Here is a 26,223-nt window from a genome sequence, read left to right on the forward strand (position 1 = left end):
CCCAGAGCTTCACAGGTTGCCACTGGAGTCCTCTTCCACTCCTCCATGACGACATCACAGGGCTGGTGGATGTTAGAGACCTTGCGCTCCTCACCTTCCATTTGAGGATGCCCCACAGATGCTCACTAGGGTTTAGGTCTGGAGACATGCTAGGCCAGTCCATCACCTTTAACCTCAGCTTCCTTAGCAAGGCATTGGTCATCTTGTAGGAGTGTTTGGGGTCGTTATTATGTTGGAATACTGCCCTGCAGCTCAGTCTCCGATGGGAGGGGGTTATGCTCCGCTTCAGTATGTCACAGTACATGTTGGCATTCATGGTTCCCTCAATGAACTGTAACTCCGCAGTGCTAGCAGCACTCATACAGCCCCAGACCATGACACTCCCACCACCATGCTTGACTGTAAGCAAGACACACTTGTCTTTGTACTCCTCACCTGGTTGCCGCCACACACGCCTGAGGCCTCGTACACACGACCGAGGAACTCGTCGAAAATGAAACATCGTTTTCCTCGACAAGTTCCTTGTTAGGCTCTGATCGCACTGATTTGAATGGTGCCTTTGCCTTTGCCGGCAATAGCCGCCAATTTGGCATGCGATTTGACATGTCAAATCGCATTCCAAATCGCTGCAATGTGAACTTGGGCGAAAGCAGAGTTCCAACCTGGGGAATAAAAAATGTAAAGTCAGCAGCTACAAATGCTGTAGCTGCTGACTTTTAATATAAGGAAACTTACCTGTCCGGGGAGCCCGCAATGTCGGCACCCAAATCCGTCCATCAGCTTCGGGTGCAGACGCTGGCATTGCAAGTAAGGTAATTGCAGTGAAGGCAATGAAGCCTTCAGTCGGACGCCACTTTCTGAATGGTCCTGTCATCTTCTGGGACACACACAGGTCCCAGAAGGCAACGGGGGGGGATAGAGGAGGACACAATAAAACTGCGGAAGTGATGTACCTTGCCGCGGTGACATGGCACGGAAGTCCCCCAAAAAACATGCCAAAAAGGTGTGAAAAAGAAAAAAAGACCAAAAAAACCTGGGGGGGGGGGGGAGTGTTCTTTTGAGACTGAGTTCAATTTTTACCTGGAATTCCAGAACTGCACTTTTGGATTTCATAGGTTGCGATCAGCAATGCCACATTTATTTTGCATGTACTAAACTCTGCATACATTTTCTTTCTATGTTATAGCCCAGGTTCACACTGGGTACGATTTGGTTCGATTTGAGATGCGATTTCACCTAATCGGTGTAATGCCGCATCTGCGGCGCTGCACCGATTTCAAAAAGTAGTTCCTGTACTACTTTTTGCGATTTAGGGCCGCGATTTACATAGACATCTGTGCAGAAACCTGCACAGATGTCTCTTAAATCGCGGCCGAAATCGGGACTACCAGCGGGAGTGAAATCGTACGAGTTCAGCTGAACTCGCACGGCTTCACTCCCGCAGCCCAGTGTGAACCAGGGCTTAAACACAGAAAAACAACCCAAATGAAACTGCTGTCCCTATAGCGTGAGAAGTTTGTGTGTTTGTACATTTTCAGTAAAGCCATTTCAGGATAAGTCAGTATCAGAACTTGCCTGCTAAAAATGTCCAGATTAGACAAAAATAAGGCTAGTTTGTGTGATTCCACATTATGTTTAGCCACCCACAAGTTCAATATTTACCAACCTGCTATTAAAATAACTGGTTGTCAGCTTTACTACACAGGACTGAACTGTCATTCAAGATTTTACATTCAGGGCTCACATACAGTTAAATGGCATGTATTCAATGGCTGTGTATTCAGAGGGAACATGATACACACTCCTCTTCTATACCTTCACCCAGGGCAGGACTTAGGGTGGTGGGGGCCCCTGGGCTTGAGTGTTGAAGGGGCCCCCTGGAGCCGAGAATTGGGGGGGATCGAAGTTGTTGAGCGGGGGGGGAGCGCATTAAAGTTGTTGAGCGGGGGGGGATTTTGCAGTTGTTGAGCGGGGGAGTGCCTCTCGCCTGTGCCAACAGCCGGGGCCACAGACTGTCATTAGCCCGGCTTTCTGGCTTTCTTCCCTTCAGCAGCCACAGTCCTCCACACACCACTCCGGTTCCTCCTGCTTCCGTGCTGCCTCCTCTTGCAGTGCGGGAAAATTAACCCTTTTGCGGGACTGCGGGAAGAAGCTGTCTGTGCGGGAAAGTCCCACAGAATCCGTGCGTGTTGGGAGGTATGCGCAGGGCCGCCATCAGGAATTTTGGGGCCCCTTGCACAGCTTAAGGCATGGGCCCCCTGAAGCAGAGAACCTAGGGGGGGTGGGGGTGCTGCCGCCTCAAATTGAGAAGCGTGGGGGCTGCCGCAAATTGAGAAGCGGGGGGGCCTTTACAAAAAAAAGAAGAAATAAAGAAGAAAACAAATATATATAAATATATGTAGCCATCCGGGGCCCTGGGGACCTCTGGTCCTTTTAATAAAAAGAAAAAATAAACCTCTGGGCCCTTTAATAATAAAAAAAAAAAACATTTATAAAAAATACATAAAAAAAGGGAGGTTGCCAAACCCGGGGGCCCTGGGGACCTCTGGGCCCCTGGGAACCTCTGGGCCTTTTAATAAAAAATAAAAAAATAAACAAAAATAAAAAAATAAACATTTATAAAAAAAATAAAAAAAGGGGGGGGGGGGTTGCCACATGGGGCCCTGGGGACCTCTGAGCCCTTTAATAAAAATATATATATATATATATATATATATATATATATATATATAAAAAAAATGTAATTTTTTTATAAAAAAATAAAAAAGGTGGGTTGCCATCCGGGGGCCCTGGAGACCCCTGGGCCCTTTAATAATAATAATAATAATAAAATATATATATATATATGTATATATATATATATATTTTATTATTATTATTATTATTAAAGGGCCCAGGGGTCTCCAGGGCCCCGGACGGCAACCCCCCTTTTTTTTATTTATTTTTTGTAAAAAAATGTTTTTTTTATATATATTTATATATATATATATATATATATATATATATATATATATATATATATATATATATATATATATATATATATATATATAAATATATAAATATATATATATATATATATATATAAATATATATATAAAAATAAAAAATATATAAAAAAAACATTTTTTTACAAAAAATAAATAAAAAAAAAGGGGGGTTGCCGTCTGGGGGCCTCCGGGCCCCTGGGGAACTCCGGACCCCTAAAAAAAAAAAAAAAAAAAAAAAAAAAAAAAATTTTTTTTTTTTTTTTTTTTTAAAGGGGGCCCCCTATTGGGTGGGGCCCCTGGGCTTGAGCCCAGTCAAGGCCAATGGTAAGTCCGGCCCTGCCTTCACCCTGTAGTGAATGCAGGCACTCACACACATGCAGTGCAGGTCAAAGTGCCATGGCATTTACCTAGACAACTATGTCCCTTCTGCAACTACGGACCCATGCTATGAGTATCTTAGTCATACAGTATAAACCACTGTGGTGAAAGGGGCCATGCTGAGCATAGAAGTACATGACATCGGGCTTGTAGAAGATGGCTATTCTCTGGTACACATAAGTTCTAAGGCCTTCTTCACATCTGAGCTCTGGAAACCTGACCCGTAGTTTTTCCAAGCCCTGCTCTCACAGTGAAAGTGTCCTCCCAGGATGCCTTTAATGTCACCCTACATCCTACTTCCTAAGAGTGCAGCATGCAAGGCTTTGTTTATTGCAGTGTTACGCAAATGCTCAAGTGTGAATGGCAACGATGACCTCGTAGTGTTACCTATGCAATGTGCTTTCTAGTGCGAGAAAAAGAATGGGAAAGTGCAGGGGTGTGACAAGGCCTAACTTCAGCCATTTTAACAGATGCTTCCAAACTAAAGTAAACAGAAAGCTATTTAAAAAAATGCTAAAATAACAGTACAGTGGCTTAGTGGTTAGCACTCCTGATCTGCATCAGTGGTTAGTTCGAGGCCGGGACACTACCTGCATGGAGAATTGGCTACTTTTTAAATTGGCCCTAGTATGTGTGTACATGTGAGGTAGAGACCTTAGATTGTGAGATCTTTGAGCACAGAGACTGATGTAAATGTACAGTATGTACAGCACTGTATAAATTGCTGGTGGTATAAAAATACCTAAAAAAAACTAAAACATATGTGTTTGCTTAAAGCGGAGGTTACGCCGATTTTTTTTTTTTTTTAAAAGCCAGCAGCTACAAATACTGCAGCTGCTGACTTTTAAAAAATTGGAACTTACCTGTCCAGCGTGCCCGCGATGTCGTCAGCCGAGGACGAGCAATCGCTCGTCTCTCGGCTGCACCCGCCACCATCCTCGGTTATGGAATCGGGAAGTGAAGCGTTGCGGCTTCACTGCCCGGTTCCCTACTGCACATGCACGAGTAGCCCGCCACGCCGTGACTGGTCCCCGCTCTCTCCTGGGAACAGTGTATTTCCCAGGAGATGGGGTGGGGTGCGGGTAGGGGCGTGTCTGCCGCACGGGTTGTTCCCAGAAGTAGGTGCAAATACCTGGAGGGGAGGGTTCCGAAAAGCGGAAGCTCCATTTTTGGGTGGAGCTCCACTTTAAGGCTGGGTTCACGCCAATGCAAATTGGATGTCAGGAGATTGTGACCAGCTCTCTATGGAGCCGGTTCACACATCTCCAGAATGGCTGCGGAGTGGATTGGACAGAAGTCCTGTGTGTCTTCTGGTCCATCTCAGGTCCGAATTCAGACAAAAATTCTGACCAAAATGGGCGAGCCGCTCCGCACGGCAGTATGAACCCAGCCTAAAGGTAGAAAAGGCATGATATAGTCACTGACAGTAAAGTTCTATCCACAAGGCTGTACAAAGGAGAGTGATTTTTGTGCCGGGGGATCACAAGTGAGTGCACACAGGGCCGGTGCTACCACAAGGAAAACCAGGCAGCCTCCTAGGGCGCACTGCTGCCTAGGGCGCCCGGCCACTGGCATTCCTACTCTCTTCTCTCTGCAGCAAGCTACTAAGTCTCAGCTTTAGCTTTAGACAGCGGCGGCGAGGACTGTGTCTGTGTCCCGACTCCCGAATGAATGGAAGCAAGAAAACAATAATTGATGGGCGCTGGTGAGGACGAATTTGATGAGCACTGGTGAGCCTGCATTTGATGGGCGCTGGTGAGGCTGCATTAGATGGGCGCTGGTGAGGCTGCATTAGATGGCGTTGGTGAGGCTGCATTAGATGGGTGCTTTATTTAAAAGGTGGGGTACACATGGGCAGAGAAAATTAGGTTTCGTCTAGGGTATCAAAAATCCTTGGACCAGCCCTGAGTGCACAAATCAATGACAGGTGCCACGGCTCTCCACACGTCTGAGTATGCACATCTGTAGAGAGACAGATGAGCAGTCACAGACACAAACTGTCTGCATCCAGGACCACTCATCCCCATATTAATGTAACAATTGGATGTGCAAGTAAATGCATACAGCCACAGTGTCTGTCAGCCAGTCATTAATTTGTGCTGGGTGCGGCTGTATGCAAACCCCTGTGGCTCCTGGGCACAGAAACGTATGCTTTAGGACCCTCTGCAGCCATGAGGCCTAATAGATTAACAGTGGCTCGGTGCATACATGGATAGTCGGAGGAACCATATGTGCACAGCACATCATGCCCCTTTAAGGCCTGATTCGCACCTATTCAGGTGCATTTTGCGATCTGCAAAACGATCTGGGGGTGTCATTAAGTTTGTATTCGCAGAGGGCGGTGTGAACTGCCTGCGAGGGAGATGCGATGCGGGAACTGACACTGGAATGGCGCTGATTCCCGCATCGCAGGCTTACTGACCCAGCTGTCTAGCAAAAGTGACAGTTACAGGGTTGGGACAACCTATTATACTCATAGGGATAATCACATTGGTCAGCTTTATTCATAGAAACATAGAAAAGTGATGGCAGAAAATAGACCAAGCGGTCCATCGAGTCTGCCCATTTTATTATTTATTTATACGTTTTTTTTTGTCTGGGTATAGATCTATGTTTGAAGCTATTTACTGTTGACTGACGCACTACCTCTGCTGGAAGTCTATTCCAAGCATCAACTACCCTTTCAGTAAAATAATATTTTCTACGATTAGCATTCATACCAAAAGAAAAAAAAAATCTGCTTTATTAATTACTTAAAAGTGTTAGCTGAATGGTGGTTTTATTTTGTTTGTCGTCAACCACCCTTTACACAGGATGACTACGCTGCAGGGATTTCACTGCAAAATAAAGAGCATTGTCACTCTGTCAAAGGAAAATCAACTGACCTGCCAGAAAGTTTAACAGATAATACAACTATAAAATGGGGGGGGGGGGGGGGGACACAAAAACTGCTGTGTTATTGTCACTGACAGGCTGCATCTTATACACTATATTGTAAAAAATATTGAGACGCCTGGCTTTACACCAACATGAACTTCAATGGCATCCCAGTCTTCGTCCGTTGGGTTCAATATTGAGTTGGCCCACCCTTTGCAGCTATAACAGCTTCAACTCTTCTGGGAAGGCTGTCCACAAGGTTTAGGAGTGTGTCTATGGGAATGTTTGACCAGTCTTCCAGAAGCACAGTTGTGAGGTCAGGCACTGATGTTGGACGAGAAGACCTGGCTCACAGTCTCCACTCTAATTCATCCCAAAGGTGTTTTATCGTGTTAAGGTCAGGACTCTGTACAGGCCAGTCAAACTCCTTCACCCCAAACTTGCTCATCCATATCTTTATGGACCTTGCTTTGTGCAGTGGTCCAAATCATTGGGTGGGTGGGGATTATGCTGTGGGGTTGTTTTTCAGGAGTTGGGCTTGGCCCCTTAGTTCTAGTAAAGAGAACACTTAAGGTGTCATCATACCAAGACATTTTGGACAATTTTATTCTCCCAACTTTGTGAGAACAGTTTGGGGATGGCTCCTTCCAGTTCCAACATGACTGCTCACCAGTGCACAAAGCAAGGTCCATAAAGACATAGATAAGCGAGTTTGGGGTGGAGGAACTTGACTGGCCTGCACAGAGTCATGACCTCAACCTCATAGAACACATTTGGGATGAAGGACAGCCTTCCCAGAGGAGTTATAGCTGTTATAGCTGCAAAGGGTGGGCAAAGGGTGGGCCAACTCAATATTGAACCCTATGGACACGATCAGTCCAAACCGATGAGAACGGACTGAAGTTCAGTTTCATCGGTCCAAATTGACCGTGTGTACGGCCCCATCAGTCCGTTATCCTTCGGTCCAGAAATGTAGAACTTGCCTTAAAATTGAACTGATGGACTGATGACTGATCGGTCAAAACCGATGGTTAGTACGCAAAAGCATCGGTTCAAAACCCACGCATGCTCAGAATCAAATCGACGCATGCTTGGAAGCATTGAACTTAATTTTTCTCAGCACGTCGTTGTGTTTTACATCATCGCGTTGGACTCGATCGGTTTTTGAACTGATGGTGTGTAGGCACATCAGACCATCAGTCAGCTTCATCGGTTAACTGATGAAACTGAACTTCAGTCCGTTTTCATCAGTTTGAACTGATCGTGTGTACAGGGCTTTTGACTGCATGCAGGGTACCGGACGCATAAATTTCAATGTTTTTTTTTTTTTTTAAAAGACACATGAATAGAGACAGAGGCCAATTGGCTTCAAAAAGGGTGGACTAGCGAAAAATATTTGCTAATGTTCCTGTTTCTCTCCCGTCCTGATACCCGATTGGCCGGGAGTCCTAAGACCCGATTGGCTGTGGGTTTTAAGTCCTGATTGGCTAGAAGAAGAAGAAAACACCAGGAGGAGGAGGAGGAGACACGGGGGAAGACGCGGCCTCCTGGATGCAGTAAGTGCAGGGGCTGGTGGGGGGCCTGAGCGAGCAAACGCTGCCGGGGGGGGGGGGGGGGTTGTGGTTGTTTGGTTGGCTGGCTGGGGAGGCCACCAAGAAAATTGAGCACCAGCCGCCACTGCTACCTACACTTGCTATTGCTATCTTGCTATTTGCGGAACATCATGGGATCACCACATAAGCCAGGGGTGGGGAACCTGCGGCCCGTGGGCTGCTTGCGGCCCGCAAAATCATTCCAAAAGCCCCCCCCCCCGTGCCACTGAGTGTGTGTCTGCGGAGCTGTCAGAAGGAGCCGATGTTTACCTTGTAGTTGCGGCTCCTTCTGACTAGGGGTGCAACGGATCGTCACTGATCCGTGATCCGAACGGGTCACCCCGTTTGGATCGGCACACCCCGCGATCCGCGGAGCGCTCCGGAGCCTCGGCCTAGGAAAGTCCCCGGCTTCGGCCTAGCTCTGGAGCGGCGGCCATCTTGGTACACCTGGCACTACTATGGGGGTTACTGTCTGAGGTCTGCACTACTGTGGGGGTTACTGTCTGAGGTCTGCACTACTGTGGGGGTTACTGTTTGAGGTCTGCACTACTGTGGGGGTTACTGTCTGAGGTCTGCACTATTGGGGGGGTTACTGTCTGAGGTCTGCACTACTGTGGGGGTTACTGTCTGAGGTCTGCACTACTGTGGGGGTTACTGTCTGAGGTCTGCACTACTGTGGGGGTTACTGTCTGAGGTCTGCACTACTGTGGGGGTTACTGTCTGAGGTCTGCACTACCGTGGGGGTTACTGTCTGAGGTCTGCACTACTGTGGGGGTTACTGTCTGAGGTCTGCACTATTGGGGGGGTTATTGTCTGAGGTCTGCACTATTGGGGGGGTTACTGTCTGAGGTCTGCACTACTGTGGGGGTTACTGTCTGAGGTCTGCACTACTGTGGGGGTTACTGTCTGAGGTCTGCACTACTGTGGGGGTTACTGTCTGAGGTCTGCACTACTGTGGGGGTTACTGTCTGAGGTCTGCACTATTGGGGGGGTTACTGTCTGAGGTCTGCACTACTGTGGGGGTTACTGTCTGAGGTCTGCACTACTGTGGGGGTTACTGTCTGAGGTCTGCACTATTGGGGGGGTTACTGTCTGAGGTCTGCACTACTGTGGGGGTTACTGTCTGAGGTCTGCACTACTGTGGGGGTTACTGTCTGAGATCTGCACTACTGTGGGGGTTACTGTCTGAGGTCTGCACTACTGTGGGGGTTACTGTCTGAGGTCTGCACTACTGTGGGGGTTACTGTCTGAGGTCTGCACTACTGTGGGGGTTACTGTCTGAGGTCTGCACTATTGGGGGGGTTACTGTCTGAGGTCTGCACTACTGTGGGGGTTACTGTCTGAGGTCTGCACTACTGTGGGGGTTACTGTCTGAGGTCTGCACTACTGTGGGGGTTACTGTCTGAGGTCTGCACTACTGTGGGGGTTACTGTCTGAGGTCTGCACTACTGTGGGGGTTACTGTCTGAGGTCTGCACTACTGTGGGGGTTACTGTCTGAGTTAATAGTTAATTAAATGTTTGACCAAATATGTAGTGACAGTTCATGTCCTTGTTTATTGACAGCCTTATTTTTTTTACATGTCCATTGTGTTTCCTTTGTTCTTTATTTGTAAAAATGGAGTATATAAATAAAGATTATACAAAAAAAATGTTTGACCAAATATAACTAAAATAATTTTTAAGTTGATCATTTTGTACGGCCCCCGAATGATGTTACAAAAATCCAAATGGCCCTTGGCAGAAAAAAGGTTCCCCACCTCTGACATAAGCCATAAAAAACAGCACAAGCCCTACTGCTAGCATCACAGAGAAGAACAAGAAGGAACTGGATAAACATTTCCAACCTTCCTTTCTAAATCGGACTTTAGCGTTTTCATCATTGTTGACCCATTCACTATCCAAGCCAAAAGCCTTCGCGGTGGCAAGGTTCTCTTCCTGAGTATGGCCAGCTTCAGAGATCTGCATAACAAATCCATCAATTTACCCGACAATAATATTGTTCCTGCGATCTCGGAATAATGATATACATATGAAGTATATTTTGAAGTCTGATCTTGCCGTTTGATGAACAACTGACCTCCGAATGCACCAGTGCCCTGCATTTTTAATGTTCCTTAAGAATATTTGGATGGAAAGTTTGTTTTTCAAAGCAGCCTGGAATATTCTTATTCTGGGAATTCTTTGAAGTTTGCATGAAAAATAAAACCCTTAAATTGTTATTAAAACTTTTATAGCACGCTTGGATAAAGCTGATGGAATTTTCTTTCTTTCCTTTCGTTACAGGCCCTGGATAGATATTACTGTCTGGGATCACTCAAAGGGAAATCTGTGTAACCATTTGTCTACAAGAGCAGCTGTCAGGGCCGGCTTTTGTCAGCTTCGGCCAAGTCGTTTGGCACTGACTGGGTTAATCACACTGTCAACAATATTATCCTTACACTTCCCTGGACTCGGCCTGATCTAAAGCAAATAAAGGAATTTTCTCTACAGACCAATGCCAGATGCCCCTTAAATAAAACTTGCTAGGCAAGGCAGAAAATCTTTTTTTTTTCTTCTTCCTAAACACTTTGTGAACGAGCCACATAAACGTTGGTTGGAGTCACCATACACATTGCAATCTAACCATACAATCTTTGTTGAATCGGTTTACCAAAACTACGACATACCTGATCTAACCAATCAATTTTTATCCAAGCCGGCAGGCCCCAACACTACTACCGTGTTTCCCCTGAAAGTAAGACATCCCCCGAAAATAAGACCTCCTTTCAGTTTTGCCTCTCGCAGAAATATAAGACATCCGCCGAAAATAAGACCTCCCCGATAATAGGGCCTCCCCCAAACATAAGGCATCCCGATAATGCAGTAAGGTCCCCCGAAGGTACCGTAACACTCTGTACCATAGACCGGCGGGCGCCGCCACGCAGCTCATTATTGGCTGCAGCACAGACAGGAAGTGTGTGGTCTCTTCATCATAGAGCCTGCGCCACCGCCAGGACAATCTGCCGCCTGCTGCTCGCTGTGCCCTGACTGAGTCTGGCCATACAATTACCGTAGACAGTGAGTACGGTAGCGCGGAGCAGGAGTCGGGCAATGTGTGGAAATGTCTGATAAAGGGGTGGGGGGATGTCTGATGAAGGTGTCCACTGGCACAGGGGTGGAGGGAGGGGGATCACTTAAAATGACACAGGAGGCTCAGAGGGGGCAATAAAAATGACACATGAGGATCAGAAGGGGGAAACAAAATGACACAGGAGGATCAGAGGGGGGAAACAAAATGACACAGGAGGATCAGAGGGGGGAAACAAAATGACACAGGAGGATCAGAGGGGGAAACAAAATGACACAGGAGGATCAGAGGGGGAAACAAAATGACACAGGAGGATCAGAATGGGGAATCAAAATGACACAGGAGGATCAAAAGGGGGAAACAAAATGACACAGGAGGATCAGAAGGGGGGGATTTAAAATGACACAGGAGGATCAGAAGGGCGGGGGGAATTTAAAATGACACAGGAGGATCAGAAGGGGGGGGGATCAAAATGACACAGGAGGATCAGAAGGGGGAAACAAAATGACACAGGAGGATCAGAGGGGGGAATCAAAATGACACAGGAGGATCAGAGGGGGGAATCAAAATGACACAGAAGGATCAGAAGGGGGAACCAAAATGACACAGGAGGATCAGAAGGGGGAAACAAAATGACACAGGAGGATCAGAAGGGGGAATCAAAATGACACAGAAGGATCAGAGGGGGGAATCAAAATGACACAGGAGGATCAGAGGGGGGAATCAAAATGACACAGGAGGATCAGAAGGGGGAACCAAAATGACACAGGAGGATCAGAAGGGGGAACCAAAATGACACAGGAGGATCAGAGGGGGGAAACAAAATGACACAGGAGGATCAGAAGGGGGAACCAAAATGACACAGGAGGATCAGAAGGGGGAACCAAAATGACACAGGAGGATCAGAAGGGGGAAACAAAATGACACGGGAGGATCAGAGGGGGGAAACAAAATGACACAGGAGGATCGGAAGGGGGAAACAAAATGACACAGGAGGATCGGAAGGGGGAAACAAAATGACACAGGAGGATCGGAAGGGGGAAACAAAATGACACAGGAGGATCGGAAGGGGGAACCAAAATGACACAGGAGGATCAGAGGGGGGAATCAAAATGACACAGGAGGATCAGAAGGGGGAACCAAAATGACACAGGAGGATCAGAAGGGGGAACCAAAATGACACAGGAGGATCAGAGGGGGGAAACAAAATGACACAGGAGGATCAGAAGGGGGGGGGGAATTAAAATGACACAGGAGGATCAGAAGGGGGAAACAAAATGACACAGTAGATCAGAAGGGGGAAACAAAATGACACAGGAGGATCAGAAGGGGGGGGGGGAATCAAAATGACACAGGAGGATCAGAGGAGGGAATCAAAATGACACAGGAGGATCAGAAGGGGGAACCAAAATGACACAGGAGGATCAGAAGGGGGAACCAAAATGACACAAGAGGATCAGAGGGGGGAATCAAAATGACACAGGAGGATCAGAAGGGGGAACCAAAATGACACAGGAGGATCAGAAGGGGGAACCAAAATGACACAGGAGGATCAGAAGGGGGAAACAAAATGACACGGGAGGATCAGAGGGGGGAAACAAAATGACACAGGAGGATCAGAAGGGGGAAACAAAATGACACAGGAGGATCGGAAGGGGGAAACAAAATGACACAGGAGGATCGGAAGGGGGAAACAAAATGACACAGGAGGATCGGAAGGGGGAAACAAAATGACACAGGAGGATCGGAATGGGGAAACAAAATGACACAGGAGGATCAGAAGGGGGAAAGAAAATGACACAGGAGGATCGGAAGGGGGAAACAAAATGACACAGAAGGAACAGAATGGGGAAACAAAATGACACAGGAGGATCAGAAGGGGGAAACAAAATGACACAGGAGGATCAGAAGGGGGGGGGGGACAAAATGACACAGGAGGATCAGAAGGGGGAAACAAAATGACACAGGAGGATCAGAAGGGGTTACTAACATGGTAATCCCCCTCTCTGAAAAATAAGACATCCCCTGAAAATAAGACCTAGTGCATCTTTGGGGGCAAAAATTAATATAAGACACTGTCTTATTTTCGAGGAAACAGGGTAGTAGTTGGTAGATCTATAGGAGATTTTACGTTGACTCTGTCAAAATTTAAATAAAATAAAGATAAAAAAAAAAAGTAGATTTAACAATCAGTTGTAACCTATATTAGGGCCCCAAACACAGCCGATCCGAACCGCAATAATGTACAGAAAATATAAGGAAGGTATTCGTTTCATGTGAAATGAGAAATCCTTTTTATTGTCCTTGTAGCAATGATTGTATCCATACAGCTCCGATGTTTTGCAAACGTTTTTAGTATTTACACAACTCATCTAAAAATATTATAGACTGAAAACGATACATGTTGCAATTTCATTGAATACTAACAAAACAATGAGGTTTATTTACTATTGGTGCAAAATCTGGTGCAGCTCTGCATAGAAACCAATCAGCTTTCAGGTTTTTTTTTCTTTTTCAAAGCCTAATGAACCACTTTCCTACCGCTGGACATCATATGGCGCGCTGGAATTTAGGGGGCGATATCTGAATGATGCCTGCAGCTACAGCTCCTTCTTTTTAGGCGGCGATTCTGCGCACTATAAGAAAGATCATAGCGGTGCTTGATCATTCTTGTAGGCAGTGCTTCTCCAGGCTCTCCCGTGCCATCGGAGGCCCAGAGAACGAATCGGCCACCGCCGGATTTCTGGTGACCGGTTATCTCTATGACCGTCGGGGGTCCGGGCACAACGTTATGACGTCACACCTGGGAACCCGAAAGTAAACAAAGCCGCAATCGCGGCTGAAAGCATGAGTTCTGTGATTTTTTTTCACGATCTCATGCTTTTCAGCCTGGAGGAGAGATGCGGGGTCTTATCTCTCCATAAAGAGGACCTGTCACATGCTATTCCTATTACAAGGGATGTTTACATTCCTTGTAATAGGAATAAAAGTGATAAATTTTTTTTTAAGGTGTAAAAATAAAAAAAAATGAAGTAAAAAACAAATTAAAACGCCCCTGTCCCCAAGTAGCTCGCGCTCAGAAGCGAAACGTGCATATAAGTCCCGCCCACACATGTAAACGCCGTTCAAACCACACATGTGAGGTATCACCGCGTGTGTTAGAGCGAGAGCAATAATTCTAGCACTAGACCTCCTCTGGAACTCGAAACTGGTAACCTGTTAAAAAAAATTAAAGCGTCGCCTATGGAGATTTTTAAGTACTGAAGTTTGGCGCCATTCCAAGAGTGTGCGCAATTTTAAAGCATGACAAGTTAGGTATCTATTTACTCGGCGTAACATCATCTTTCACATTATACAAAAAAATTGGGCTAGCTTTACTGTTTTGTTATTTTTTAATTCGTGAAACCGTTTTTTTTTTTCCAAAAAAAGGTGTTTGAAAAATTATTGCGCAAATACCGCGCAAGATAAAAAGTTGCAATGACCGCCACTTTATTCCCTAGGGTGTCTGCTAATATATGTGTATAATTTATAAATTTATAAATTTATTAATACATTTATAAATGTATAAATTACTCAGAACCCCCCAACCATATTTTATATATATATATATATATATATATATATATATATATATATATATATATATATATATATATATATATATATAATATGGTTGGGGGGTTCTGAGTAATTTTCTAGCAAAAAAATTATGATTTTTACATGAAGGAAAGAAGTGCCAGAATAGGCCCGGTATGGAAGTGGTTAAACAAGCTGAAGTTAGAAGCTGATTGGCTACCATGCAGAGCTGCACCCGATTTTTCACTCTCCAGTTTTAGTAAATTGACCCCAGTGTGTCCAACAGAGAAATAAATGAAGAGAGTGTGGGTAATAGTAACAGTGGAGAAGATACAATAAGAGACATGTAGTAGTATTGTGAGGACACATACTGAGACTGGACATGATAGCAGAGATTAGACAGTGATACAAGTTATATCATATATTAGTATAGAATAGTAACAGTGGAGAAGATACAATAAGAGACATGTAGTAGTATTGTGAGGACACATACTGAGACTGGACATGATAGCAGAGATTAGACAATGATACAAGTTATATCATATATTAGTATAGAATAGTAACAGTGAAGAAGTATTTTCCAGATGACTGGACAGAGAGGCAGAAAACGATACAATATCTTTAATATATTAGTATAGAACAGAAACAGTGGAGTAGACAGAAGTGAGATAGAAGTAGTAACAATATGCAGACAATACATTGAGATTGAACATAAAGGCAAAGGTTATGCTAAAGTTTCTATTATTATTTTTCCAGGATTTTTTATAGCGCCAAAAGTTTGCGCGGCGCGTTACAACATGAGGGCAGACAGTACAGTTACAATACAATAGGAATCAGAGGGCCCTGTAGTATATATTTATAACAGTGGAGTAGACAGAAGTAAAGATGACCCACACAAGCTGCAACCTCCTATAGGCCCTGTTCACACTGCCGTATCGCAGTCATGTTGCGTTTTCTTTGCCTGTTGTGTGCGTTTCATGCAACACGCATGATAAACGCACCAAAGAAGCTTCTGCACCATTTTGGGCATTGAACTTGGCACATTTTTTTACCGTACCTTTTGTTACCTGCAAAAACATGCACTCCCTGGCCGCGTTTGGGGTGCCAATAACAGCTAATGGCATTTGCATTTTTTTGCGCATTCCAGTAACACATGCAGAAATGCAAGATGGTGCAAGCGTTTACGGAACGCGCAGATGTGACTGGAGCCTTAGATCTACCAACCATTATGTATGTAGTACAAAGGCCTGCCTGACTGGATACAAATTGATTGGATCGATTAGGTAGAGCCTTATATTACATGGATGTGATCGTAGAAAGGCTGTAAGTATAGTATATAATAGTAACAGTGGAGTAGATAGGACGGAGTAGTCGTTTTTGCAGATGACACATTGAAATTGAACATAAGTGCAGACTTTAGACAATGACACAGTTTACATAATATAATAATATATATTAGCAACAGTGGAGTAGATAGGAGGAGTAGTATTTTACAAATGATATTGAGACTGAATATACAGGCAGAGCTTAGAAAATGATACGGTTTATATATTAGTATAGTATATAATAGTAACAGTGGAGTAGATAGGCGTAGTATTTTGCAAATGACATACTAAGACTGAATAAACAAGCAAAGATTAGACAATGATACGGTTTATATATTAGTATACTATGTAATAGTAACAGTGGAGTAAATAGGAGTAGTAGTATTTTGCAGATAATGCATATTAGGAGTGAACATATAGGCAGAGATTAGACACTGATACAAATTGTATAATATAATAGCATGCAGTATAAGGAGTAGATAGGAGTAGTAGTCTTTTAGACAATGAAACAGTTTCTATGATATAATAGTATATAAAAGTAACTGTGGAGTAAGCAGAAGTAGTAGTAGATCAGGCAATGGTTTCGTTTATATAATACATTAGTACCTAACAGTAAAAATGGAGTAGATAGAAGTAGTAGATTAGACAATGTTTTAGTTGACATAATGCCTTAGTACATAATAGTAAAAATGGAGTATATAGAAGTAGTAGAAGACCAGGAAATGGTTTTGTTTATAATATATAATATATATATATATATATATATATATATATATATATATATATATTTATATATATATATATATATATATTAGTATATATAAGTAAACATGGGGCAACTAGAAGTAGTAGCAGATTAGACAATGGTTTTGTTTATATAATACAATAGTAAAAATGGGGCAGATAGAAGTTGTAGATTAGACAATATTTTAGGTTATAATATAATCCATTAGTACATAATAGTAAAAGTGGAGTAGATAGGAGTAGTAGTACATTAGGCAATGGTTTTGTTTATAACATATTAATATGTTATAACTAATACTAGTACTAATGTACATATTCGTAAATGTGGAGTAGATAGTAGTAGTAGTAGATTGGACAATGGTTTCATTTCTATCATATATTAGTACATATTAGTAAATGTGGAGTAGATAGCAGTAGTAGTAGTAGATTAGACAATGCTTTAATTTCTATCATATATTAGTACATATTAGTAAATGTGGAGTAGATAGTAGTAGCAGTAGATTAGACAATGGTTTAGTTTATAACATATATTAGTACATATTAGTAAATGTGGAGTAGATATCAGTAGTAGTAGTAGATTAGACAATGGTTTCATTTCTATCATATATTAGTACATATTAGTAAATGTGGAGTAGATAGCAGTAGTAGTAGATTGGACAATGGTTTCATGTCTATCATATATTAGTACATATTAGTAAACGTGGAGCAGATAGCAGTAGTAGTAGTAGATTAGACAATGGTTTCATTTCTATCATATATTAGTACATATTAGTAAATGTGGAGTAGATAGTAGTAGTAGTAGATTAGACAATGGTTTCATTTCTATCATATATTAGTACATATTAGTAAATGTGGAGTAGATAGTAGTAGTAGTAGATTAGACAATGGTTTCATTTCTATTATATATTAGTACATATTAGTGAACGTGGAGCAGATAGAAGTAGTAGTGTTTGCAGGACACAAAAGCAAGGATTAGAATAAGTGGAATAGTATAAGTAGTAAGATTGTAGTAGACAGAGGTAGTAGTAGAGGAGACAATGACTTGAGTGAGCAGTTAGTGACACAGGCAGGAGGAAGAGGGGGCTTTTGGGAAGTGAGGGACACACCTCAGTCCTCTGGAGCTGCAGGAAGCTGTTGAGATAACTGGAGTGGATGGAAGAGTTGAGCTCTGGGGGGCTCTTGGAGTAGTTGTTGAGATCAGGGTGGGAGGCATTGCTGGACTCTGGTCTGAAGGCATCAAAGGCACTGGCTTGGTGAGTGTCTTGCAGGGACAGATACACCCAGTTGAGGAGCTGGGCAGGCTGGTAGACTGATGCAGTGGTATCTATGGCAGACAGCAGGCTCATTTTGCCCCCTGAGTTAGAAGAAAAGCCCCCCTCCTCTCAGGCACAGTCCTTCTCTCCTTCTTCTCTTCCTCCTTCCTTTCTTCCTGCCCCCTATCTTTCCTTCCTATAGGGATTTGGCAGAGGGCTCAGTAAGGGCATTGCTGCAAACTTCTCTCTGCTCAACTTTTCCCAAATTTCTCTGCAATCCGCTATGTGATTGCACGGCCCCGCCCTCGCCGCGCTGCCATTGGCCGGCCAGCCTGGCTCATCTGCATGGGCTGCAGGGAAGGTCGGGGCTGCTCTCCATAGGCCGCTCTGTCATTGATGGGAAGCGGGTTCCCTTTCACCTCGGCAGGGGGAGATCAGGGGGGAGAAGGGGGAGAGGAGAGAAGGGGGAGAAGGGGGGAGAGGGGAGAAGGGGGAGAAGGGGAGTGCGCCTCCTGCACCGCAGGGAAATGTGATCCGGGCTGATCATTGCTCTCATCTACACCAACAGGCTGGGCTCCTCACATTACACGTTTCCCTTCTATGACTGAGATATCTCTATTCATTACACATTGCCAAATAATTCAGCATCACTTTCTAATCTTCCATGTGGGAGTGGCCTGAGGGCTCATTTACACCACGATTCCATTTTACCACTACACCGCAATTTGCATTTACATTCGTTTGCACGAGCTTCTGCGCTTTTTTTGATGCATTTGCTGCTGTTCATGCGCTTTGTGATGTGTTGCGATGAATACTTTTTTAACCCGGACCATTATGCAGGTAAAGGACATGCCCCCTTTTTGCGATTCGCCACTGCGTCGCTTTAACTGACAATTTGCGTGGTCGTGCGACGTGGCTCCCAAACAAAATTGGCGTCCTTTTTTCCCCACAAATAGAGCTTTCTTTTGGTGGTATTTGATCACCTCTGCGGTTTTAATTTTTTGCGCTATAAACAAAAATACAGCGACGATTTAAAAAAAAAAAATGCAATATTTTTTACTTTTTGCTATAATAAATACCCCAAAAAAATCAATAAAAATAATTTTTTTTTCCTCAGTTTAGGCCGATACGTATTCTTCTACATATTTTTGGTAAAAAAAATCGCAATAAGCGTTTATTGATCGGTTTGTGCAAAAGTTAGAGGGCTAGATTCAGATAGGTTAGCGGATCTTTAGATCTGCGTAACCTATCTGATTTACATTACGCCGCCGCTATTTTTTGAAGGAAGTGCTTTATTCAGAAAGCACTTGCCTCTAAAGTTGCAGCGGCGTATCGTAAATCGCCCGGCGGAATTCAAATTCCGTGGCTAGGGGGCGTGTACTATTTTTAATCAGGTGCGTCCCCACGCCGATCGAACAGCGCATGCGCCGTCCGCAAATTTACCCAGCGTGCATTGCTCCAAATGACGTCGCAAGGACGTCATTGGTTTCGACGTTAACGTAAATTACGTCCGACCGTATTCGCGAACGACTTACGCAAACAACGTAAAAAATTCAAAACTCGGCACGGGAACGACGGCAATACTTAACATAGGATACGCCACACTTACCCTTGCTATAGCAGGGGTAACTTTCCGCCGGAAAAACGATGTAAAAAAAAAGCGCCGGGTGGTCGTTCGTTTCTGAATCGGCGTAAATGCTCATTTGCATTTCCGACACGTAAAAGATATGGAAGCGCCACCTAGCGGCCGGCTTGGAATTGCAGCCCAAGATCCGACGGTGTAAGTCAATTACACCTGTCGGATCTTAGGCATATCTATGCGTAACTGATTCTATGAATCAGGTGCATAGATACGACGGCCGGACTCAGAGATACGACGGCGTATCAGGAGATACACCGTCGCATCTTCTTTCTGAATCCGGCCCAGAGCGTTTACAAAATAGGGCATAGTTTTATGGCATTTTTATTAATTTTTTAATCAGCGATTTTTATCGTGACTGCGACATTATGGCGGACACATCATACACATCAGACACTTTTGACACTATTTTGGGACCATTATGATTTTTAAAGCAAACAGTGCTATAAAAATGCACTGGTTACTGTAAAAATTACACTGGCAGTGAAGGGGTTAACCAGGAGGGGTTAAGTGTGTCCTAAGGGAGTGTTCTTACTGTGAGGGGGGGGGGGTGGCTGTGCGTGTGACATCACTGATCGTCGTTCCCTATGACAGGGAACAGACGATTAGTGACAGGCTCACTAGGAAGCAAGGGGAGAGGTTTGTTTACACTTACCTCTCCTCGTTCTTCAGCTCTGTGACCCGATCGCGGGACACCGGCGGCGATCGGGTCCGCTGTTCCTGTTGGGACGGTCACTGAGAAGAGGACCGGGTCGCGAGCGCGCCGGCGCGCTGCGTGACCCAAGGCTGGGCTCTTAAAGGGGACGTACATGTACGCCCTTGTGCCCAGCCGTGACATTTTGTCGAAGTATATCGTCGTGCAGAGGTCCTCAAGTTGTTAAAATACACATTTATGCCCGGTACACACGATCCGATTATCGGACGAATGATCGTCTGTTTTTTTTTTTGCATGCTAATCTCACGTCGAATCTGATGAGTTTACTAAAGTCACGAAAATTCTCGTGAGACGTGGCTCCCAAACAAAATTGGCGTCCTTTTTTCCCCACAAATAGAGCTTTCTTTTGGTGGTATTTCATCACCTCTGCGGTTTTTATTTTTTGCGCTATAAACAAAAATAAAGCGACAATTTTGAAAAAAAATCAATATTTTTTACTTTTTGCTATAATAAATATCCCCCAAAAATATATAAAAAAAACTTTTTTTCCTCAGTTTAGGCCGATACGTATTCTTCTACCTATTTTTGGTAAAAAAAAGCGTTTATCAGTTGGTTTGCGCAAAATTTATAGCGTTTACAAAATAGGGGATAGTTTTATTGCATTTTTATTTTTTTTATTTGTTTTACTACTAATGGCGGAGATCAGCGATTTTTTCCGTGACTGCGACATTATGGCGGACACTTCGGACAATTTTGACACATTTTTGGGACCATTGTCATTTTCACAGCAAAAAATGCATTTAAAATGCATTGTTTTTTGTGAAAATGACAGTTGCAGTTTGGGAGTTAACCACAGGGGGCGCTGTAGGAGTTAGTGTTCACTTTGTGTGTGTTTACAACTTTAGGGGGGTGTGGCTGTAGGTCTGACGTCATCGATTGTGTCTCCCTATAAAGGGGATGACACGATCGATGCAGCCGCCACAGTGATGCACGGGAAAGCTTAGACGATTGACGTCTGGTGAAAAACTTCCCATGGCGCATAAAGCGCGTCACCAGTTTTCCGTAAATAGCGACCTGCGAGTCGGCTCTATATGGCGCCTGCACAGTCAGCTCTTTTTTTTTTTTTTTTTATTTTTTTTTTTTTTTTCTCTTTATTGTTTTCCAAGTCAGCTCTACACGGCGGGCGCAGGCGCTGTATAGCGCTGACTCGCAGGTCGGCTATTTACGGAAAACTGGTAAAGCGCTTTATGCGCCATGGGAAGTTTTTCACAACACGTCAATCATCTAAGCTCGCAATAGGAACGCCCAGTCCCGCGGGAATCAGAACCCGGAAGCCGGGGCGAAAATAACAATTAAAAGGTATGTATGGAGAAAAAAAAATACCAGCATACTTTACATGTCGTTAGTATGCTGGATGTAATGTCAGATAATTGTTTTAGGCTCCATTCACACCTAGGCGTTTGTACGCCTGAAGCGCGGCGCTACAATACGCCGGAGGGTCGAAATTGCATTGTTCTCTATGGAGACTGTTCACATCTCCTAACACAGAACGCCGTACGTCGATAGAACGCCGAACGACCACTTTCAAACAAGTCCCGGACCCTTTTTCGACGCGCGTATCGGGCGGCTATGGCGTTCGCATAGCCGACAATGACTGTGAAAAAAACGCGGTTAATTACGTTGCGTTTTGTCGCCGCAAATCGCGGGACAAAACGCCTATTTTTTGTCACCGCAAATACGTCGAAAAACGCCTACGCAAAGGTGTGAATGCAGCCTGAGGGTGAACCTCCACAGCAATCCTTGCATATACATTCATACTACGTGTATGCTGCATTTAACCACTTCCCAACCGCACTAAAGCCAAAAGATGGCTACAGCGCGGACGCCTAGTTCTGGGAGGACATTGATGGACGCCCTCCCAAAACCACGCCCCCCTGCGCGCCTGCTGGGCAGGCAGCTGGTGCTCTCTGCGATCGGGGTAAAGGACCAATACCAGCAACCCTTTACCATGTGATCAGCTGTTTTCAATCACAGTTGATCACAGGTAAACATACTTGCTGGTTATCGACATTCCTCCCCTTACGCTGTGACAGCGCCGGTAACCAGGAATTGTGAGAAGGGACATTTACACTGATAATCAGGTCACTGATCATTAGTATTCTGATTATCAGTGCAGCCCCAACAGTAGCCATCAGTGCTGCCTATCAATGTCTATGGCCCCGTACACACGTCCGAGGAACTCGACGGGCAAAACTCATCGTTCTCGGCGAGCCAACTTTCCTCAATGAACAACGAGGAAATAGAGAACATGTTCTCTATTTGGCTCGACGAGGAACTCGTCGGCTTCCTCAGCCGAAAGTGTACACACGCCGGGTTTCTCGGCAGAATTCAGCTCCGATCGAGTTTCTGGCTGAATTCTGCCGAGAAACTCGGTCGTGTGTACGGGGCCTATCAGTGGGCCATGAGTGCTGCCTATCAGTGGGCCATGAGTGCTGCCTATCAGTGTCCATTAGTGCTGCCTATTAATGTCCATTAGTGCTGCCTATCAGCGTCCATTAGTGCTGCCTATCAGCGTCCATTAGTGCTGCCTATCAGTGTCCATTAGTGCTCCATAGCAGTGTCCATTAGTGCTGCCTATCAGTGCCTCCTCATTAGTGGCCATCAGTGCTGCCTATCAGTGTCCATTAGTGCTCCCTATTAATGTCCATTAGTGCTCCCTATTAGTGTCCATTAGTGCTGCCTTTCAATGTCCATTAGTGTTCCCTATCAGTGTCCATTGGTGCTGCCTATCAGAACCTCCTCATCAGTGGCCATACTGTATATAAGAGAGCTAACCATTAAAGCAGTCAGTCATTCATTTTGAAACCAGAAAGAACAGAGCTTGTGTCTCGTCTTAATTCTGGGGGAATGGATCGTGTCTGTTGGATGGTTGGAGTGTCGGATAAGCTGTCGTGGGGCGATGGAATAGAATATCGTAAACGGTGGTGACCGTTACAGGCATGGATGAGCGTTGAGCAACAGATAGTGATGGTTTCAATTGACCAGGGTTGATCAGTTGTGGAAGAAAAACAGCACAATATACAGGGGATGGCAGAGGGTATAATTCCTTTGCATCGTGGGCGCAGCATGTGTACACCCCCGGCCACTGCCTCAGCAGCAACAGGGGGAGTGGTTGAGGAGTGGAAAAAACACTGTTCAACCACAGGGTTATCCCTATGGCAGCCCTCAAATTTTCCACTTGCCTACTGGCTGGCGAGCGTGGGCAGCCTGGGAGTGAGGGGGGCATGGTTGAATGAGAGCTCATCTCCCAGCGATCCCTCCGGGGAAGAGAGACCGGCCGGATCATCAAAGCGCTGAGGAACATCGCTGTAACAGCTTTCATTTCAATTGCTGCGTGTTCCCGCCGCTCGCCGTCACATACAGCCCTGCCTCCTGGCCGGGTACTTTGATAGACAGATCACCTGTCCAATCCCAGGACATGTGATGTATATCAAACTCCCTGGGCCAAGAGGCAGGGCTGTATGTGACGGCGAGCGGCGGGAACACGCAGCAATTGAAATGAAAGCTGTTGCAGCGATGTTCCTCAGCGCTCTGATGATCCGGCCGGGAATCCTCTTCCTCTCCTCTCTACCCCTGCACAGGTAGACTGCATTGATGGACACAGGTAGGCTGCATTAATGCATACAGGAGAAGCAGCATTGATGGACACAGGTAGGCTGCATTGGTGGGCACAGGTGAAGCGGCGTTGATGGACACAGATAGGCTGCATTGTTGAGCACAGGTGAAGTGGCATTGATTGGTACAGGTAGGCTGCATTGTTGGGCACAGGTCAAGCAGCATTGATGGGCACAGTTTAAGCAGCATTGATTGGTACAGGTAGACTGCATTGATGGGCACAGGTGAAGCAGCATTGATGGACACAGGTAGGCTGCATTGTTGGGCACAGGTGAAGTGACATTGATGGACATAGGTAGGCTGCATTGTTGAGCGCAGATGAAGCGGCATTGATGGACACAGGTAGGCTGCATTGGTGGGCACAGGTGAGGCTGCATTGATGGGCACAGTTGAAGCAGCATTGATTGACACAGGTAGGCTGCATTGTTGGGCACAGGTAAAGCGGCATTGATGGACACAGTTAGGCTGCATTGTTGGGCACAGGTGAAGAGGCATTAATGGACACAGGTAGGCTGCATTGTTGGGCACATGTGAGGCGGCATTGATGGACACAGGTAGGCTGCATTGTTGGGAACAGGTGAAGCGGCATTGATGGACACAGGTAGGCTGAATTGTTGGGCACAGGTGAAGCGACATTGATGGACACAGGTAGTCTGCATTGTTGGGCACAGGTGAAGCGGCATTGTGGAACACAGGTAGGCTGCATTGTTGGGCATAGGTGAAGTGGCATTGATGGACACAGGTAGTCTGCATTGTTGGGCACAGGTGAGGCTGCACTGATGGGCACTGATAAAGTTCTTGTTAATATTTGTTTTTATAACTTAATTCTGCATAAAACATTTAAGTGTCATTTCATGAGATAATTTATGAGGGTGTGTTTAGGGGCGGGGCAGGGTAGAGGTTGAGTGGGGTGGGTAACCCTTGAGGCCTGTTTAGTAGCTCAGGAGTTGAAATTTTGAGCCATGCCCTATGGGATATGTTCATTTATTTGTAGATGAATCAACAACAAGGGTGGAAAAACCACCATCAATCTACCCAGCATGATAGTTTTTTCCCACCACAGCTGATTGACTTTGGTTAGTTGAAACCGTCACTGGCCCAGATTCAGTAAGAATCTGCGCCTTTCTTACGCAGGCACAGGGCAGCGTTTTTGCCCTGCGCCCGCGCAAATTTTCTGTGCTGCCCGCGATTCACGGAGCAGAAGCTCCGAAAATTGCGGGGGCGCTGTGTTAACTTGCCCGGCGTACGGGCGCCTAATGTAAATGATCCCGCCGGGGGCGGGAATCATTTAATTTAGGCGCGCTCCCGCGCCGAGCGTAGAGCGCATGCTCCGTCGGGAAACGTTCCCGACGTGCATTGCGGCAAATGACGTCGCAAGGACGTCATTTGCTTCAAAGTGAACGTGAATGGCGTCCAGCGCCATTCACGATCCACTTACGCAAACAACGTAAAATTTGAACGTCGCGACGCGGGAACGTGGCCATCCTATAGCATTGGCTGCGCCTGCTATTAGGATGTGTAACGTTGCGCGAAACCCGACGTACGCAAATTACGTAATTTGCGTACGCAGGGCCAGCGCAAGTTTGTGAATCGGTGTTAGTATGCAATTTGCATACTATACACAGATCACAATAGGAGCGCCCCCTATCGGTTTTCGCTAGAATGCAGCCTAAAATCTGCGTGGCATAAGAGCCTTATGCCGCGCAGATTTTAGGCTGCAGTCGGCGTAGCGATGTTCCTGAATCAGGAGCATTCGCTACGTCGGAGCAAGTAAGCAATTGCGCCGTGTAACCTATGGTTACACGGGCGCAATTGCTTCTTGAATCTGGCCCACTATGTGTTGCCTATCGCTGGGCCCTGCTATGTTTTATCTTGCTCGATCAATGTCCGATTCAACCATTATTTGAATCACACATCAGTCTTTCAGTTATATTAAAGGATTGTGGAAGAATGAGAGGGATTATAGCTTTTAGTTATATATCAGACAGGAGGCTCATATCTTATGCATTATCTCTCTTTATTTTATTTATTTATTTATAAAAATGCTTATTGGGAGCGCAGTCATTACCAAAAGGCCTCGATGCGCTCTTTAATAATGCTCATAGCAGAAAATACAGTAAACCATTTAATGTAACTTAAAAAACTCAAAGAACTACAACTCCCAGCAGTCCCTGGGTCAACCTAGCCCCTCCCAGACCGTAGCCTGTATATAAGGGACTGCCTGTGGTAGAATAGTCCTCTTTCTTTCTGCTCATGGCAGCATTTCAGATAAGTAATTTTACTCCTGTTTATGTCTCTGTGCAGTTTCTGAGTGACATCTGTGGGAGTAGGGGAGGGACTCGTTTTCCATGTTAATTGATTTATTTTATATTCATTTATTGTGTATTAATTTTGTAGTACTTTTGAAATGTTTCTGAATTGTGTGCGTTCTGTGGTGCGGACGCTTGTCGT

At 45.1% G+C, this 26,223-nt stretch overlaps 1 protein-coding gene across 1 annotated transcript in view; it reads right to left on the reverse strand.

Moving 5' to 3' along the window:
- ZCCHC24 (zinc finger CCHC-type containing 24) overlaps positions 1–18,207 on the reverse strand; it is a 203,100-nt gene extending 184,893 nt beyond the window's left edge. The window contains exon 1 of the mRNA XM_040320621.1: positions 17,657–18,207. Coding sequence (XP_040176555.1) covers positions 17,657–17,896 — 240 coding nt within the window. The 5' untranslated portion in view covers positions 17,897–18,207. The remainder of the gene's footprint in view (positions 1–17,656) is intronic.
- Positions 18,208–26,223: the final 8,016 nt, after the last annotated feature.

Source organism: Rana temporaria, chromosome 8 (genome assembly GCF_905171775.1).
Source record: "Rana temporaria chromosome 8, aRanTem1.1, whole genome shotgun sequence".
NCBI lineage: Eukaryota > Metazoa > Chordata > Amphibia > Anura > Ranidae > Rana > Rana temporaria.